Source organism: Tamandua tetradactyla, chromosome 4, assembly GCF_023851605.1.
Source record: "Tamandua tetradactyla isolate mTamTet1 chromosome 4, mTamTet1.pri, whole genome shotgun sequence".
In the NCBI taxonomy this organism is placed as follows: Eukaryota; Metazoa; Chordata; class Mammalia; order Pilosa; family Myrmecophagidae; genus Tamandua; species Tamandua tetradactyla.
This window is the reverse complement of record NC_135330.1, coordinates 63,808,293-63,823,288: the sequence shown is the minus strand read 5'-3', so window position 1 is coordinate 63,823,288 and position 14,996 is coordinate 63,808,293. Positions and strand designations below refer to the sequence as shown.

The 14,996-nt window shown below is 48.1% G+C and overlaps 1 protein-coding gene and 1 long non-coding RNA gene across 2 annotated transcripts; both read left to right on the top strand.

Annotated features, from left to right (window-relative positions):
- Positions 1–1,788: 1,788 nt before the first annotated feature.
- LOC143679017 (uncharacterized) lies at positions 1,789–3,191 on the top strand. Its single transcript, XR_013173520.1, has 3 exons — positions 1,789–2,043; positions 2,146–2,257; positions 2,629–3,191. It is a non-coding gene; the product is annotated as an uncharacterized LOC143679017 (long non-coding RNA).
- Positions 3,192–4,059: 868 nt separating this feature from the next.
- Positions 4,060–9,119, top strand: AVPR1B (arginine vasopressin receptor 1B). Its single transcript, XM_077155786.1, is given in 3 exon segments — positions 4,060–5,002; positions 8,580–8,844; positions 8,846–9,119. Coding segments are annotated over 3 exon segments (1,254 nt in total). The 3' UTR covers positions 8,892–9,119.
- The last annotated feature ends 5,877 nt before the right edge of the window (positions 9,120–14,996 follow it).

Here is a 14,996-nt window from a genome sequence, read left to right as displayed (position 1 = left end):
ATGGTGAAACTTTAGAAACAATCCCATTAAGTTAAAAAACATATCAATGTTGTCTTCCTTTCAACATTGTACTGGAATCTTATTCCAATAAGGCAAGAAAAATAAGAGCTAAACAGATTGGGAGAGAAAAGACACAAAATTATTACGGTTTGCAGATAATATTGTATGCATAAGCAATTCAAGAAATGTATAGACCCTAAAATTATGCAGCAAAATTGCTGGATATTAGAGCAAGTTACATAAATCATTGGTATCCCATACACTAGCAAAACCAATTCGTTATTAGAAAATGTGATAGAAAAACATTCTATGTATAATAGCAATGGAAACTGTAAGGTCCAAGGGGAAAAAGTCTAACAAAATATAGCAAGACATCTAAGGAAAAATTATAAAACATTATCGAAGGACATGAGAACAGACCTGAATAAATATATATAATTCAATAAATATGTATCAATTCTCCTCAAAATTAATTTATAAATTAAATGCAACTCCAATAAAAAACTCAACAGAATCTTTTTGTGGACCTAGACAAACTGATGCCAAAATTCCTACAGAAGTTCCAAAAAATGTGAAAACATTTTGAAAATAAGAACAAGGAGGGGGAAGGGCTTGTTTTGCTTTAAATCAGGGTTTTCATAAAGCTCTGGTATCTGCAATAGTGAAGTACTGGGAAAGGAACAGAAAAACAAATTGATGAAACAGATCAGAGATGCCAGAAGCAGCCTCATACATATTTTGAAACTTGGTGTATTATACAGGCAATAGGTGGGAAATGATACCTCATTTATTCAATATTCAATAAATTTATTATTCAATAAATGGAGTGATCAATTTGCCATATGGGAAAAAATGAAATTAGATTCTTACCTCACACATACATGAAAATAAATTCTAGGTAGAATAAAGACCTTAATATTAAAAACAAAAGTTAAATCTCTTAGAAAAGTTAGGAGATAGGAAACACAAGATACAAATAGCAGAAATGATAACAGAAAAATTGATTCCATCAAAATCAAAATTTTTTTATACAGCAAATGACCACAAAGTTAAAAGATGAATGATAGACTGAAATAAGATATTTACATCAGACTATAAAAGGATTCATATCAGAATATATAAAGTCTTATAAATCAATTTTTAAAACAGCCTAATAAAAAAGCGTGCAGAGGATATGAACAAGCAATTCACAGAACAGGAAATCCAGGCAACAAATGTATAGAAAGTTTTAAAGAAATAATTAGTAATGAAGGATATAAAATAAAAGCAAAATGAGATAATTCACATCTATCAGATTTGTTAAAAATTTAAAAGTCAGACTGTGAGTGTATTGGGAAACTCTCAACTAAAACTAGGAGAAGAATAAATGTCAACTCATTTAGGGAGCAATATGGTCCTATCTTATTGAAAATTCATACACCGTATAGCCTAATAATACTTATCCCCGGTATATATTTCTGAACATATACCTGAGAGAAATTCTTATACACGAACACAGGGAGATATGTATAAGAATGTTCTTTGTGGTGTTTTAAGATATAAGTAGGGGGAAATGAGCTGAAAATAGCCTAAATTATAGGGTTCTGGGTACTTATGTACTATACAGCAGTTCAAATGAATGAACTAGATATAATCTATGTATCAGTATGGTCAGAGCTCAAAAATAATGTAGAATTGAGAAGACCAGTTCCAGAATAATAAGCATACTATGATGTCATTTATGTAACATTTTAGAACACATATATATAGACATATATTTTAAATGAATATAATTAATAATGGAAAGTATCTAGCCTCTAGGTGGGAAGAGGCTAGGGAGGGAGGAACTATAATTAAAAAAAAGAATAAAATAGCTAGAATTTAATAGCTAGAACTTAAAAAGCAAGTTCCAGAATGGTACATATTGTATGATATCATTTACGTGCTATTTTAAAACACATATTTAAACATATATATATTTAAAAATGGATACCTCAAGAAATGAATGATTGGGAGCAAGGAAATGGAGACAAGCTCCATCATCCCTTTTGAGAACTTGTACCTGTAAGGGCAAGAGATATCAGAAGCTGGAAGTGGGGGAACAATGTCGGGGGAGGGGTCTTCTTTATTATTAAGATGACAACACTAGAGCCTGCTTGCATGCAGACAGGAATGATCCAACGGAGACTGAAAGGATGACTTTAATGGAGCAAAACCCGTGAGAATGTGGAAACTTGGGCTGCAAAGCATCAAGGAAGAGTATTTTAGAGGAGAAACGGTGAGTGTTTGAACCGCGGCAGTTGGGATGAAGTGGTGGAGGTGAATTTGTAGGCTGTTTAGGAGGTAGAACCTACAAGAAGTAAGGCTAATGGGATGTGCGGGCGGGTGGGTGAAATGGTAAAGGGGAGCCTGCTTTGAATAAAAGGCAAGACGAGAGCTCCCTACAATTATAGATCCTGCCCTTTCTGTTTCTCTTCCGCTACCCTCTTGCCACCCCAAATAAGCTTCCACTCTATTCTAGAGGGAGACTTGGTAATCTGCCTTATGTTCACGGCAAATAAGGGAATACCACACAATACCATCCCTACTGAGCTGACGCTCCCCCTTTTCGTTTTTATTTATACCCCTTTATTTTTATTTGTACCCCAGCAGCCAATGCCTTTCAAATTGGTGATGCCGTAAATGCTCCTGGATGTGTCTTAGGAAAAGCACGCTGGGCTGCGAGCCAGGAAACCTGAGTTCTACTCCCGCCGCTACTGCTTCCTAGTTTTATCATCTCCCAGAGCAAGTGAGGTAACTTCTCTGGGCATAGAGCTCTCCGCCCCAGGAAGGATAGTTAACTGCGTTTAGGATACCCGAAGTGCCTGGAACCTGGAGCGTGAAAAGCATTCAGAAGAGGCCAAGGGTGATCCTACGTCCCCTTGGAGTGTAAAACTCGCCTCACGCGTGCACTACCCGGGAGTCCTCACTCCACCCCTTCGCATCGAGAGCACCAGTTCCTCCTTCTGTGACTCCAAGGCTCCCACCACTGGGCGATCATACTCGGCTCGCAAGGGCAGAGCGCTGTGTCTGGGGGCGCTGCCCCGGTCAACCGGCCACCCCTGCAGACTCCTGGACTCTTCGCGGGCTAGCGGAGAGCCTGGAGCAGGGCGCGCGCCCAACAGCGCTCCCAGCCGTGGATCCCCGGGTAGGTGGGAAGAATTTGGCCCCATCACCACCCCGCCCAGGCGTGCACGTGTCTGGAGAAAGAGCGTAGTGGTTTCAGATTGTGAACCTAGGAGAGTTTGTCTGCGGGTGGGTGCGCCCTGCCGGCTGGTGAGTGCTTCCTTCCAGGGCCTGCTTCTTCCCTCCCTGTCCCTCGTCCCCAGCCCTCTCTGTCCCTCTTCCCTCCCCTTCACTATCCCCCTCCCCTCCCCGCCAGCCTCTCGATCCTCCTTCCCGGGTGGCTGCCTGCGAGTCTCACTCCGCCCTCCTAGGCCGGAGCCAACCGGCGAGCCGAGGGGCTGCTGGGCTGCGGCTGGAAGCCCATAAAACCCGCTCGGCCCCAGCCCGGGCGCTCACGCTGCTCTCAACCGCCCCAGCCCTGACTCTGGACGCCTGGACGTGGCGAGGGCTTCCAGCCAGGGAGCGGCGCCTTCCAAAAGCGCCTTTTTAGCAGGCTTAGGGGCATCCGCTTTCGGCTTCCAAAACAGTTTGGAGAAAGTGAATTTGGGGTGGATTTGGGAGTAGTAGCAGCTTCCCGCAGCTTTCCCTTCCAGAAGCCCCACCTGCGGCCTCCTCTGCCTGCCTCCCTAAGCCCCCACTCCACCCCCCTTCGCTCCAGGACTCCCCCTCCGCCCCACCTGATCGGAGATGCCAGGCACATTTTCTCCTTCCTTAGCTCATTCATCTTTCTCTAGTCCTTTAACTATTTCCATGTAATTTCAAGTCTCCTCCCTGTCATTGCCACCCTTCTCCTTTCTCTCTCTCTCTCTACCATAAACCTTTTCCTTGCCACTCCGTCGTCAAACGTCTCCACTTGCATCCACCTCCTCTTTCCATCCTTCTCCTTCCCTCTTTCCCTCCCAGCAAATCTCCACCATGGATTATTCTGGGTCTCCTTGGGCTGCTCACCCCACCCCTGGGAGCACCTTCTCTGCCCCCAATGCTACGACACCCTGGCTGGGCCGGGACGAGGAGCTAGCCAGGGTGGAGATTGGGGTCCTGGCCACTGTCCTGGTGCTGGCGACAGGCGGCAACCTGACTGTGCTGCTGACCCTGAGCTGGTCAGGGCGCAAGCGCTCCCGCATGCACCTCTTTGTCCTGCACCTGGCCTTGACCGACCTGGGCGTGGCGCTCTTCCAGGTGCTGCCCCAGCTGCTGTGGGACATCACCTACCGCTTCCAGGGCCCCGACTTCCTCTGCCGGGCCATCAAGTACCTACAGGTGCTCAGTATGTTCGCCTCCACCTACATGCTGCTGGCCATGACGCTGGACCGCTATCTGGCCGTCTGTCACCCCCTACGCAGCCTCCAGCAGCCCAGCCAGTCTCCCTGCCCGCTCATCGCTGCCCCCTGGCTACTGGCAGCCCTCCTCAGCCTTCCTCAAGTCTTCATCTTCTCCTTGCGGGAGGTGATCCAGGGCTCGGGGGTGCTGGACTGCTGGGCAGACTTCCGCTTCCCCTGGGGGCCACGGGCCTACATCACCTGGACCACCCTCGCCATCTTCGTCCTGCCTGTGGCCGTGCTCACAGCCTGCTACAGCCTCATCTGCCACGAGATCTGTAAGAACTTGAAAGTCAAGACGCAGGCTGGGAGGGTAGAAGGAGGGGGCTGGAGGACGGGGGGCGGGCCCTCCCAGTGGGGCCCAGCTGCAGCCCCACGGGGCCTGCCGTCCCGGGTCAGCAGCACCAGCACCATCTCCAGGGCCAAGGTTCGAACGGTGAAGATGACCTTCGTCATTGTGCTGGCCTACATCGCCTGCTGGGCGCCCTTCTTCAGCGTCCAGATGTGGGCTGTGTGGGACGAGAACGCACCTGATGAAGGCAAGTGTGCGGCTGTATAGGAGGGGCGAGGTGGAGGAGAACAGGGAACGGGGCGTGGAAGGGTCAACGCAGCGGTTGCAAACTCAGTGCCTCCCAGGGCCATGCAGGGAACAAGTGGGTGAAGCGGTAAGAAAAGTGGTGCCTGCCCCATGTGAAAAGGAGCAGGCACAACCCCCATCCAGCCAGATGATGTCATGTGAGTGTCTTTGATGCCAAATTTCCTGATTGTTAGTTTTAGCGACCAATTTAAAAACTTTAAAATACAATGTGGCCCTAAAAAAATATGACTGTTGACAGATTTAGCCCCCCAACTGCTGGTTTGCTTGGTGAGCTTTAGAAGCATAGAGTGATAGAGCCGAAAGGGATTTTCACATGATCCTGTCCAGGAGGACAATTAGTGTGGCCCACAGACTTTCTCTACCCTTTTTCCTCCCGTGCCTGGGCATGATTTTGAACTCCCCAGTAGCTACTTCCAACTAATTGGAGTTGGTCCATGGCAACCCTGAAATTTTTATGTTCAACCCATTCAGTTTGCAAGTGAGGAGACAGGCTCAGAGAGGAAACGTGACTTGACTGAGGCCACACAACAGGCAAAATGAAGAGCAGAACCCAGGTCTTCTGTGTCCCTGTGTCTTTCCTCCACCCCATGCCCTAACCCTAACCCTGGTTCTAGAAGTGTTGAAGAGAGGGGCCTTCCTCCTAAGTGAGGAACAAAATGTGACCCTCCAAGAGGCCTGTGCTCTAGGTGGCACATGGAAGGACCTGCTCTCGTCGTTCCGCTGGGATGAGGTTGAGAGCAGCCTCCTGGGCTTCAGACAGCTCTGGTGGTCTGGCCGTCCGGGGATGAGCTTGTTCTCAGGACAGCAGGGACTGTGGCAGGGCAGTTGAATGTTGGACAGTAGTGTTCAAAGCCAGCTGTTCCTGCTGCTGTAATTAGGCAAGAGTCGGGTGCTGGGACAAGTGAATGTTAACCTGTTTGGGTGGCTGACCGTGTGCTGGGCAGTGTGTCACGTGGTGGGCCAAGGTCAGGATGTATAATGGGTGTAGGTAACTGCCTTAAAGACATCTGGGGACCCTGAAAAATTGGGGGGAAGTTTTCTTCTGGTAACTTACTAAGAGTTCATTGCACAGCAGACCCAGGTTACCAATTCCTGCCGGCTCCTAGGGAGTTGTGCCCCTTCCCTTATACTTTTGTTTCTAATCTCATTTGCTAACCTTAGGATATGCTCAAGCCAAATGCTTTGCTTCTCTGGAGAGGTGAACTGAGGGGAAGGCTGTTCATGAATTTAACACAATCCTGCAAAGAAAAGAAAGCATGAAAACAATACCAAACTGTCATGGTCCCGTTTTACTTTTTCTTAATCACATTTCTTGATTTCAGTCCAGACAAGGAGCTATTTACAAATTACTCTTGAAGCAATGCGCATATTCATTTTTGGCCCTGATCTGGCCAAGTACAGATGAGAAGGAAGAAGAGCTTCCTAGCGCCAAGCACATTTGGTCTTCGTGTTAGTTTTGGATGGTCATCTCTATCTTACGTCTGAGTAACCTGAGGCTCAGGGAGGCAAAGTAACTGGTCCTAAGTGCCACTGTTAGTAAGTGGAGTCAGAATTTGACTAGGGACTTTATAGGCCCAGCTTTATTCGTGACATGGCTTTCCTTCCAACGATCACAGCTCAGCCAGTGGCCCCAGGGCCGAGGTGCTCATTCATCCCCTTTTTTTTTTTTTATGGTACGCTGTATAGAGGGGGTCACATTTCATTCTTTTTCCATGTGAGTATCCCCTTATTGCAGCACCATTTGCTGATTTTGTTTGTTTGCTTTATCGCTTGTTTGTTTGTGGGAAGTGCATGGGCCAGGAATCAAACCTGGGTCTCCCACATGGCAGGTGAGAATTCTACCTCTGAGCTATCCTTGCACCCCCATTCATCCCTTTTTAATGTCTCTCCGAGGAGATGGGGATCTCACCAGTCAGTCAGTGGGGCCTTTCCTGCTTGCCCGCTGTGCCCACCATCACCGTGTCCCTGTCCCTCACCACTTCATCCCTCTCCTGTGTCTAGTGATTTACCACTTATCGAGGGCATCTCTGAGTAAGGAGTATAGGGACAAAGTGTTATATTACAGGCAATGTGCTCGCTTAGAAAAGAAATACCTATACCAGGCCCTCAACCAAAGCAAATTCCCAAGTTTTCTGCAGCCTCTCATCACTGTGTGAACCAGGGAGAAGTCAGAACCTAGGCTCAAATGAAGGAGGCTGAGCTTGTGGTTGATACTGGTCCCTCCTCCGCTTACTGTTGTTCCCCCTCCCCCTCATTTCTGTGTCCTAAGCCTGTCCAGCCAGGCTGAAATGCCTTCTGCTTCCCCCCCACATAGCTCATACTTTCCGTCAAGGGTTCTTCCCTTCCCTAGGGTCTGGAGTGACCCCCACTATGAGCACATCACTGGGACATGTGCACCAGGAGCCAGTGTATCTGAAGAGCCCAGATCATGGTACTTTATATAGTAGACACATGAGCTGGAGCTCTGACTTCGCTGATTGGAACCCTGTATGGAGTGCAGGATCTCTGTCTTAGAGCTGGGCGACCTAGGCTCAAGTGGGGGTTCTTATTAAATGTGCAGTGATAATACTGAATAGGGTACCCCCTAAAGTTCCTTCCAGCTCAGACACGGAAGGAGATGATTCTGCAATCTCGCCTGCAAACTGGGTAACTCTGTGTGCCCCATGCCAAAGCTGCACCCGTGGTGTACCTAGCAGGAGGTCGGAACCCATCCCAGCAGCATTGCTGTTGGCATGAGGACATTCAGTTACTCATTCGGAAGGATATTGTGCCTGGAATGAATTTTGCCAGTACACAGACTCTCACATTTTGACTACCCTCCCTGTAGGAGGATATAAATTGTTTATATCTAAGGATATAAAACAAGCAGTGATCTGGAATGGGATGCTTGGGTGCCTCGTGCCCAGAGGCTGCCTCTCCTGCGGTGGTTGGTGATGATGGCAGGGCAGTCAGGCTGCGGTCATTTGCCGTACCCGTCCCTAGCACGGGTATTGGCACAGAGGCAGTGCTCACATGCTCAGATGAGCAAATGACTGAATGGATGTGACCACCCCTGAGGGTTTCAGGGAGACAGAATCCAGCAGGCCATGTGTGTTCATGATCTATGCCATAGATGCAGGTGGGGCAGAGGGCCCTGAGCTTAGTCCAGTGGCCCAGAATCCTGCTTAATATTTTATAGAAGTTGTCTTGTCCAAAGTCTACAACCATAAGGGGATTCAAGATCATGGATTTTGAACAAAGACAATTTTTCCTCTATGGGTTGATCTATCCCTGACTATGTTTAATCCCTTAATTTCAGCTTGGAGTACACCTCAGCCCCTCACCCTCACTTTATAGTTATTTAAAAAAAATCAATGAGGTAAGACTTGAGTTGGCACCCTGGTTCAAGTCCCAGCTGTGCTGCTTTCTAATTACAGGACCTTGAGTGAATCCCTTTCTTCTCCTGGCATTTAGTTTCCGTATCTGTTTCTCTCTCCCAGGTCCCAATTCTAAGGCATCCTGTGCTTCTTTCTTGGCAGATTCCACCAATGTGGCTTTCACCATCTCCATGCTTTTGGGCAACCTCAGCAGCTGCTGCAACCCCTGGATCTACATGGCCTTCAACAACCACTTGTTGCCACACCCCCTGCGCAACCTTGCCTGCTGTAGGGGTCCCCCACCCCAGATGCGCAGGCAGCTGTCCAACGGCAGTCTCTCGAGCCGCGGCACCATCCTGCTCACCCGCTCCAGCTGTGCCCCCACCCACAACCTCAGCCTCAGCCTCAGCGTTAGGTCTGGGTCTGAAGAGTCGGAGAGACTTAGTGCAGGTGGACGGGGACGCTGTACTGTGAGCGGCACCTTCTAGGGCAGACTCCTGGAGTCTCGTGCTGCCCGCAGGGTTTGCCGAGGTTCTCTGCCCATCTCAGGCCCCTGGAGTAAATGCTGGGAAGGTGAGCATTGAGGGGAGCCCAGTTGGGGTAGAGCGAGAAGGCCAGAATGGCCCCCCAACCTTTGATGTCACAGCCACCCCTGTCCTCAGGGCTGCCTTTGATAGCTCCCAAACTCAGATGCTGGGAGTCCCAGAGGCTCAAACTGTCTGCAACCCTGAATGGACCATATTTACAGGGTAACAAATGCCCAGGTGCGGGATGTGGGAGAGCAGCCAGATCTGGGCAGACTAGGTTGGCATTGTCTGTGGGTCCACAGGTGGTAGGAAACTGGAGGCCAGTCTCCTACCTTGGCTTCACCTCCTCCTAACCTGGCTAGTTTATTCAAACCCAACTCAAAGAGGAGAGAAGTAGAAAACTGTGAGAGGAACCCGTATTTAGATCCTGGAATTTGTGGTGTGTGTGTTTGGGGTGGGGGGAGGATTGTTTAATGAAGAAAAACAAATGGGTGGGACTTTGCCTGCCATCTGCTGAAGAGAGAGGGTCTAATGAAGATGCAAGATTTACCTAGTTCAGCATTCACCTGGTACCTGGTAAATACTCTGCAATTGCTGGTTCATCTTCTCCCTATGCCCTCCTCCTTTGCAGAGTAGGAGACGGGGAGAAAGTGGTGTAGATCCTCAGTGGCATGGCCCATTGGGGTGAGCGTGACCAGAGAGAGGAGGAAAGGAGATGAAATGTCACCGTACAAGTAAGACTGAGAGGGAGCCCTGGAGAGCAGGGGTTGGTTGACCTTCTCCCCAGCACCCCACCGGGGGGTCCACACCGCTCCTCCCTCTGGGTGTGCCTGAAGGAGGCCTCCAGGAGAAAGGGTGTAATCATCATGGCTCTGGATTTACCTACATCTCTCCAGAGCTTCCATTACGAACCATGTGGATGCTGCCGTCAAATCAGGAGCCCAGCATTTGGAGCTTAGCTCTGCCTTAGGGATCTGTGTGACCTTGGGCAAGCCACGGCCACCCTCCTCCCCCCACCCCGTCTCCTCACCTGTAAAGATCTGAGATCTTTCCTTCCTGACTTCGCAAGACCAGGAATGGATGCTGTAACCTACCAACTCTAGCAGAATTGATGGATTTGCATGGCAATGACATTTATACCCTTTGACTCAACTCTAGTGACTGTAGGTCCTGCCCTGGCTGTGCTGCCAATTCTGTGCTCCATTCTGTGATATTGGATCCCCCTTTGAGGCCAGGAGAGGCAGCAGGGCAGGGTGGACTCGGGGGCTTTGCCCTACCCCTCCTCTTTACTTCCAGTGGGATCAATATTGTGAGTGGAGCTCCACCGCCCCTGCAGTTCTGGATCTAATTTAAGAGACAGTGTTGATGGTGGAAAGAGCATTTGCTGAGAAGTCAAGAGACCTGGGCTGTGGTTCTTTGGTGGAAGAACCTGAGCATTTGGACAAAAAGCTGGCTAGGCTCTGCTGTCTGTTATGAGGGTCAAATAAGGCTGTGGATGGAAACCCAGGAGTGCTATACTACTGTAAGAGGTTACTAATCTAATCAAGAGCTACTGAGGGCAGGTTCCCTTTCTGACCCCTGCCATCAAGGAAGCTTTGAGGGATAATTGTGACTTTGCTGATATATTTTTTTAAGAGCTCATTTGGCTCTGAAAAGTCTCCTTAGGCCTACTTAAAAGAAAAGAGTTAAGTGGAGTATTGTGAGTGAACGAAGCATGCCAGGCTGGGCAGTGCTGGAGAACCAGAGAACAGGACATGGGCCTCTAATAAGACCAAAGCTCAAGGCAGACAGGAAGACTCATGGTCTCCCTGTGACCAAACTCAGTGTCCGTGTCAGCCTCTGACATCCAGCCGACTTTTCCCTGTCCACCTGCCCCAGAGGAGCTGGGCTTGGGCACCTGCGTGGCCAGACCGAGCTGTTGAAGCTGCTCCTTCCTCTGCTTATGTAAGGCCCCCTCTCTTCACACTACATTCCTGAGCCCTGGTACCCATAGTGGATACTACATAAGTCTTTGCTCACCGTGATGACTGGCAGACGTTAGGAACACCAGCCTTGGACTCCCAGACCTGATTTGAGTTCTGGGCCTCACCCCTTTTCTACTTGTATGAGTTTGGACAAGTTGTTAATCTTCTAAGCAACAGATTCCTCATTTGTTAAATAGATGTAACAGTGCCTACCTTGTTGGGAGAAATGTGTAAGATTGTAGATTGCAGAATGTTCTGCTAGTGCAGAGAAGATAATAAAAACCTGACTCTGAATTGCATCTGCTGGGTGACTTCCAGGGCACTGGGCCCAAGAGAGTCTGTCATCCAGATAGAGAGAGAGCCCTGGAATCAAGGTTGGCCAAACACCTTTCATGTCTATTATTTGCCTTCTATAGCAGCCCCTTTTACCTTTATATTTTCTGTTTTGTTTTGCATGAGGGGAATTTACTTGTGGTGGTGGTCTTGGAGAGCTCACTGTTCCCCCAGGGAGAGGCTGCACTTGATCTTTTCCAGGAAGCAGCTGCTGCTCTAAGATGAGACCAGTGAGAAGCAACTGGACACGGGCGTAGGGGCTCCAGGAGGCTCCTGCAGGAAATCTGGCCTGCATCCATGAATGAGAGTTTCTAGGCCAGCGGAAGAGCTTTAGGGCGGGGCTCTGGAGTCAGGATGTGCTTTTTGGGGTCAGTCCCATTTCTGGCAGCTCACACCAGGAGAAACTGAACAATGCTGTCACTGGGCTGGACATGTCTGTAAAATGTTTATGTCATCCTGTGTGAAATACAGTGTTTCAGTCCCTTCAACCCATGTGACAGTGGGGCATGGGGAGGTGGGCAGGACAGGGGCTGGCAGGAAGGGGTTAATCTGTTGACTGTGGAGATTTCTCAGAATGGCTTTTTGTGTTGTTTGGCATGGGTCAGTAATTCCCCAGATGACTACATCTGTGTTTTGTACGTAAATAGGTTTTGTATGTAAATGCTAGACTACCACCGCTCATTCTTGGGTCAGGAACACAGAGATGTTTGAAACATGACCAATAAAGCACCTTAATATACAGGAGATTTCTGGGCATCATTATTTTCTAGGGGCACTGGTAAGAGGACGCACAAGATAAAACAATGTGATTGAGCAGTAGGGGAGAGGTCGTGAAAGGGATGATGACCTTCCTAGCACTCTTTCATCCAGCTCTAGAAGGCTGCAGAAGTGTCCTGGAGTTTGCCACAAGGTGGCAGTATGGAGCTGCAAGTGCCTGTGCAGTGAGGCTGGCTCTTAATAAGAACCCTTCCCCGGCCAAATATAGCCCCGACTCAGTGTACAGAAACAACCCATAGGGTCAAACTAGGGAACTCCTTCACACCCTCAACTTTGTCTGAAAAGTTCAAAAGAGTCTTGGTGCCTCACTTGGCCCAGTTCTTCTGAGACCCCTGGATACATGCCTCTTCCTCTCTAGGCCCACAGGGGATGTATTTGACGAAGGCGAAGTACAAGTGGGTACTACGACAAGGCAAAGGCCGACTGCAGAAATTCCTGCCCGAAAGGCAGTGTTTAAGTTTGCTAAAACTGACAAAATGCAGAAATGGATTTGTTTTGAACAATGAGGATTTATTAACTTACAATTTAAGATTCTTATGGTATGAAAATGTCCAATTCAAGGCATCAACAGGATGCTACCTGGACTCTGAAGAAAGGCTGCTGGCATCTGGGGCTCTTCTGTTGCATAGCAAGGCACGTGGCAGCATCTTCTGGTTCTTCGCTCCCAGGTTTAGGTTTCATTGCTTTCAGCTGCTGGCTTCAGTGGCTCCCTCTCTCTGTTTCTCTGCTGCTTTTTCTGCAAGCTGCTCTCATTTTCAACTCTTAGCTTCTCTGTGGCGTTTATCCTCTTATAAAGGACTCCAGCAAGAGGATCAAGAGCCGCCCTGAATGAGGCGGGTCACATCTCAACTGAAACAACCTAATCAAAAAAATCTACGTTAGGTCTACACCCACAGGAATGGATTCAAAGAACGTGGCCTTTTGGGGAGGTACATTACAACTTCAGACTACCACTGTCAGTGAGACGCGTGAGTGAGGGTTTGAGGAAACTAGTGGAAGCGCTTTTCCTGGTGACCTCAAAAAAAACAGATGAGCTGGAGTGATTTAAATGTGCTCTGTTTAGTGTGGCAAGGGTTTGGAGGCCTCTTGAGAACCCCTCTGGGCTCAGCAGTCTGACCTGTTCCCGGTGAGGCAGGATAGAATAGGACATCAAGGCTGCGGTCCCTGGTCTTCTACTCAGTTTCGAAAGAACTAATGCAAAGCTGCAAACTGCAGCTGCAAACTCCTCGGGACAAAAATTTCCCCTAAGACCCTGAAACCTCCCCAAACCATAAAAGCTTGTAAAATTCTGGGCCCAAAGCAGAGTCTTAGTTAATGACAGGAAGCATAGGGATCATAAAAACTGTTAAACTTTGTCTTCCCAGAGACAAAGCTTAGGTATGTGACAATAGGCCATGAATTCCGATAGCTATCTCCTAGAACAAAGAAATCGCCTGGTGCCAAAGATCACCATGGGAACCTGCACAAAGAAGACATCTGGTGCTTCATGGTTACTATGGAAACCTGCTACAAGACTTTCTATAAAGCAAGCTCAACCCAGCCCATTCAGTGCGTGTCCCTCCCTTGGGTACTTCTGCATTAACCTCTCTCTCCAATAAACTTTACTACTTATTCTTACTGACCGTCTCATTTGTCTAAATTCTTTTAACAGCAAGACTCCTGAACCTGGAATAGGGCTCAGCTGGCACCGTTGCCAGATGGGCACCAGTTACACTAGAAGTAAACAAATCCACTGAGGTTGAGCATGAAACGCCTTCTTACCAGAGTGGGTCCAGTTGGCCAATAAAAGTGTCCCTCAGGGAATTTGCTGCAGTTCCATGGGGGATATTTGGAAGCTTGCACCCTTAGAATGTGAATTCACTGAAGGCGGGACATATGTATTCTGGTCTGTATATCCCTGGTTCATTGTTGGCACATAATACCCATCTGTTGGTTGCCGATATTCAACAGGTTTCTCTGTATCTTATAAGATAATTCTGAAGAGATTTTTATCCAGTCCTCAAGTGGGAACCTCAAGTGGAGCAGTTTAATCACCCCTTGGAAATAACAATGATTTATAATTTGGGGGAATGGGGCTCCATTTAACTAGAGCTTGCTCCTTAGAGGGTGATTGCTCATACAAGAGATTATTCATGCAGATTTAAGTAGCTGACCCTTTAAACTCATGGGAGTATTGCACACAAAAAGACCATTTTAGGGTGGGCCACGGTGGCTCAGCAGGCAGAGTTCTCACCTGCCATGCCGGAGATCTGGGTACGATTCCTGGTGCCTGCCCATGCAAAAATGATTTAAAAGGGCCATTTTATTTATAGCCACATGACTTATAATGACTTTGGGAATCCGTTCAAATTGTTAGCTGGCCCCAATCCCCAGCTTACCAGGATATCTGAAAAGCCACCTGCACCCTTGACTGCCAACCCTGTAAGTCACTTAGAGTCACATTTTTAACTCAGTGCTTCCACAGCGCTCTCCAAGAAGGCCTTGCCCTGCTAAGCAAGCAGGATAGGTGCTAATGTCACTCTCCACAGTGTATTTTCTTGAAAGACAACTCTTCTATGAAGTGGCATACCTCTGGAGCCAACACAGCAGAGTTCACTACTGACCTCAACCAGATGCTCTGTGGACGCTGCACCCTCAGGTCTCTGTTCTCCCTGACATCAATTTCCTTTTTTCCTTTTTTGAAAGAAAATCAGTAAGAAAGAGAGCTTCATTTCTGGATGCCAGGACAGTGTTGTTATTTTCTCATTCTGTCTGTCTAATCAATGGAATCTCTTTTTATGCCCAGTAAGAAAAGCTTTCTAAGGAGAGGCAAAACATTGGTAGCTAAAAGGTTAAAGGGAATGCAGACTCACTAAAGTTTTCCAGCCCTGGAAAACATGTCAGAGCTGCTCCTTCATCTTGAGAAAAGGGAATGTGGAAAGAGGAAAGCTGTCCCAGCTGCTCTGAGAACCAGGATAGGGAAGGCCCTTTTCAGGCAG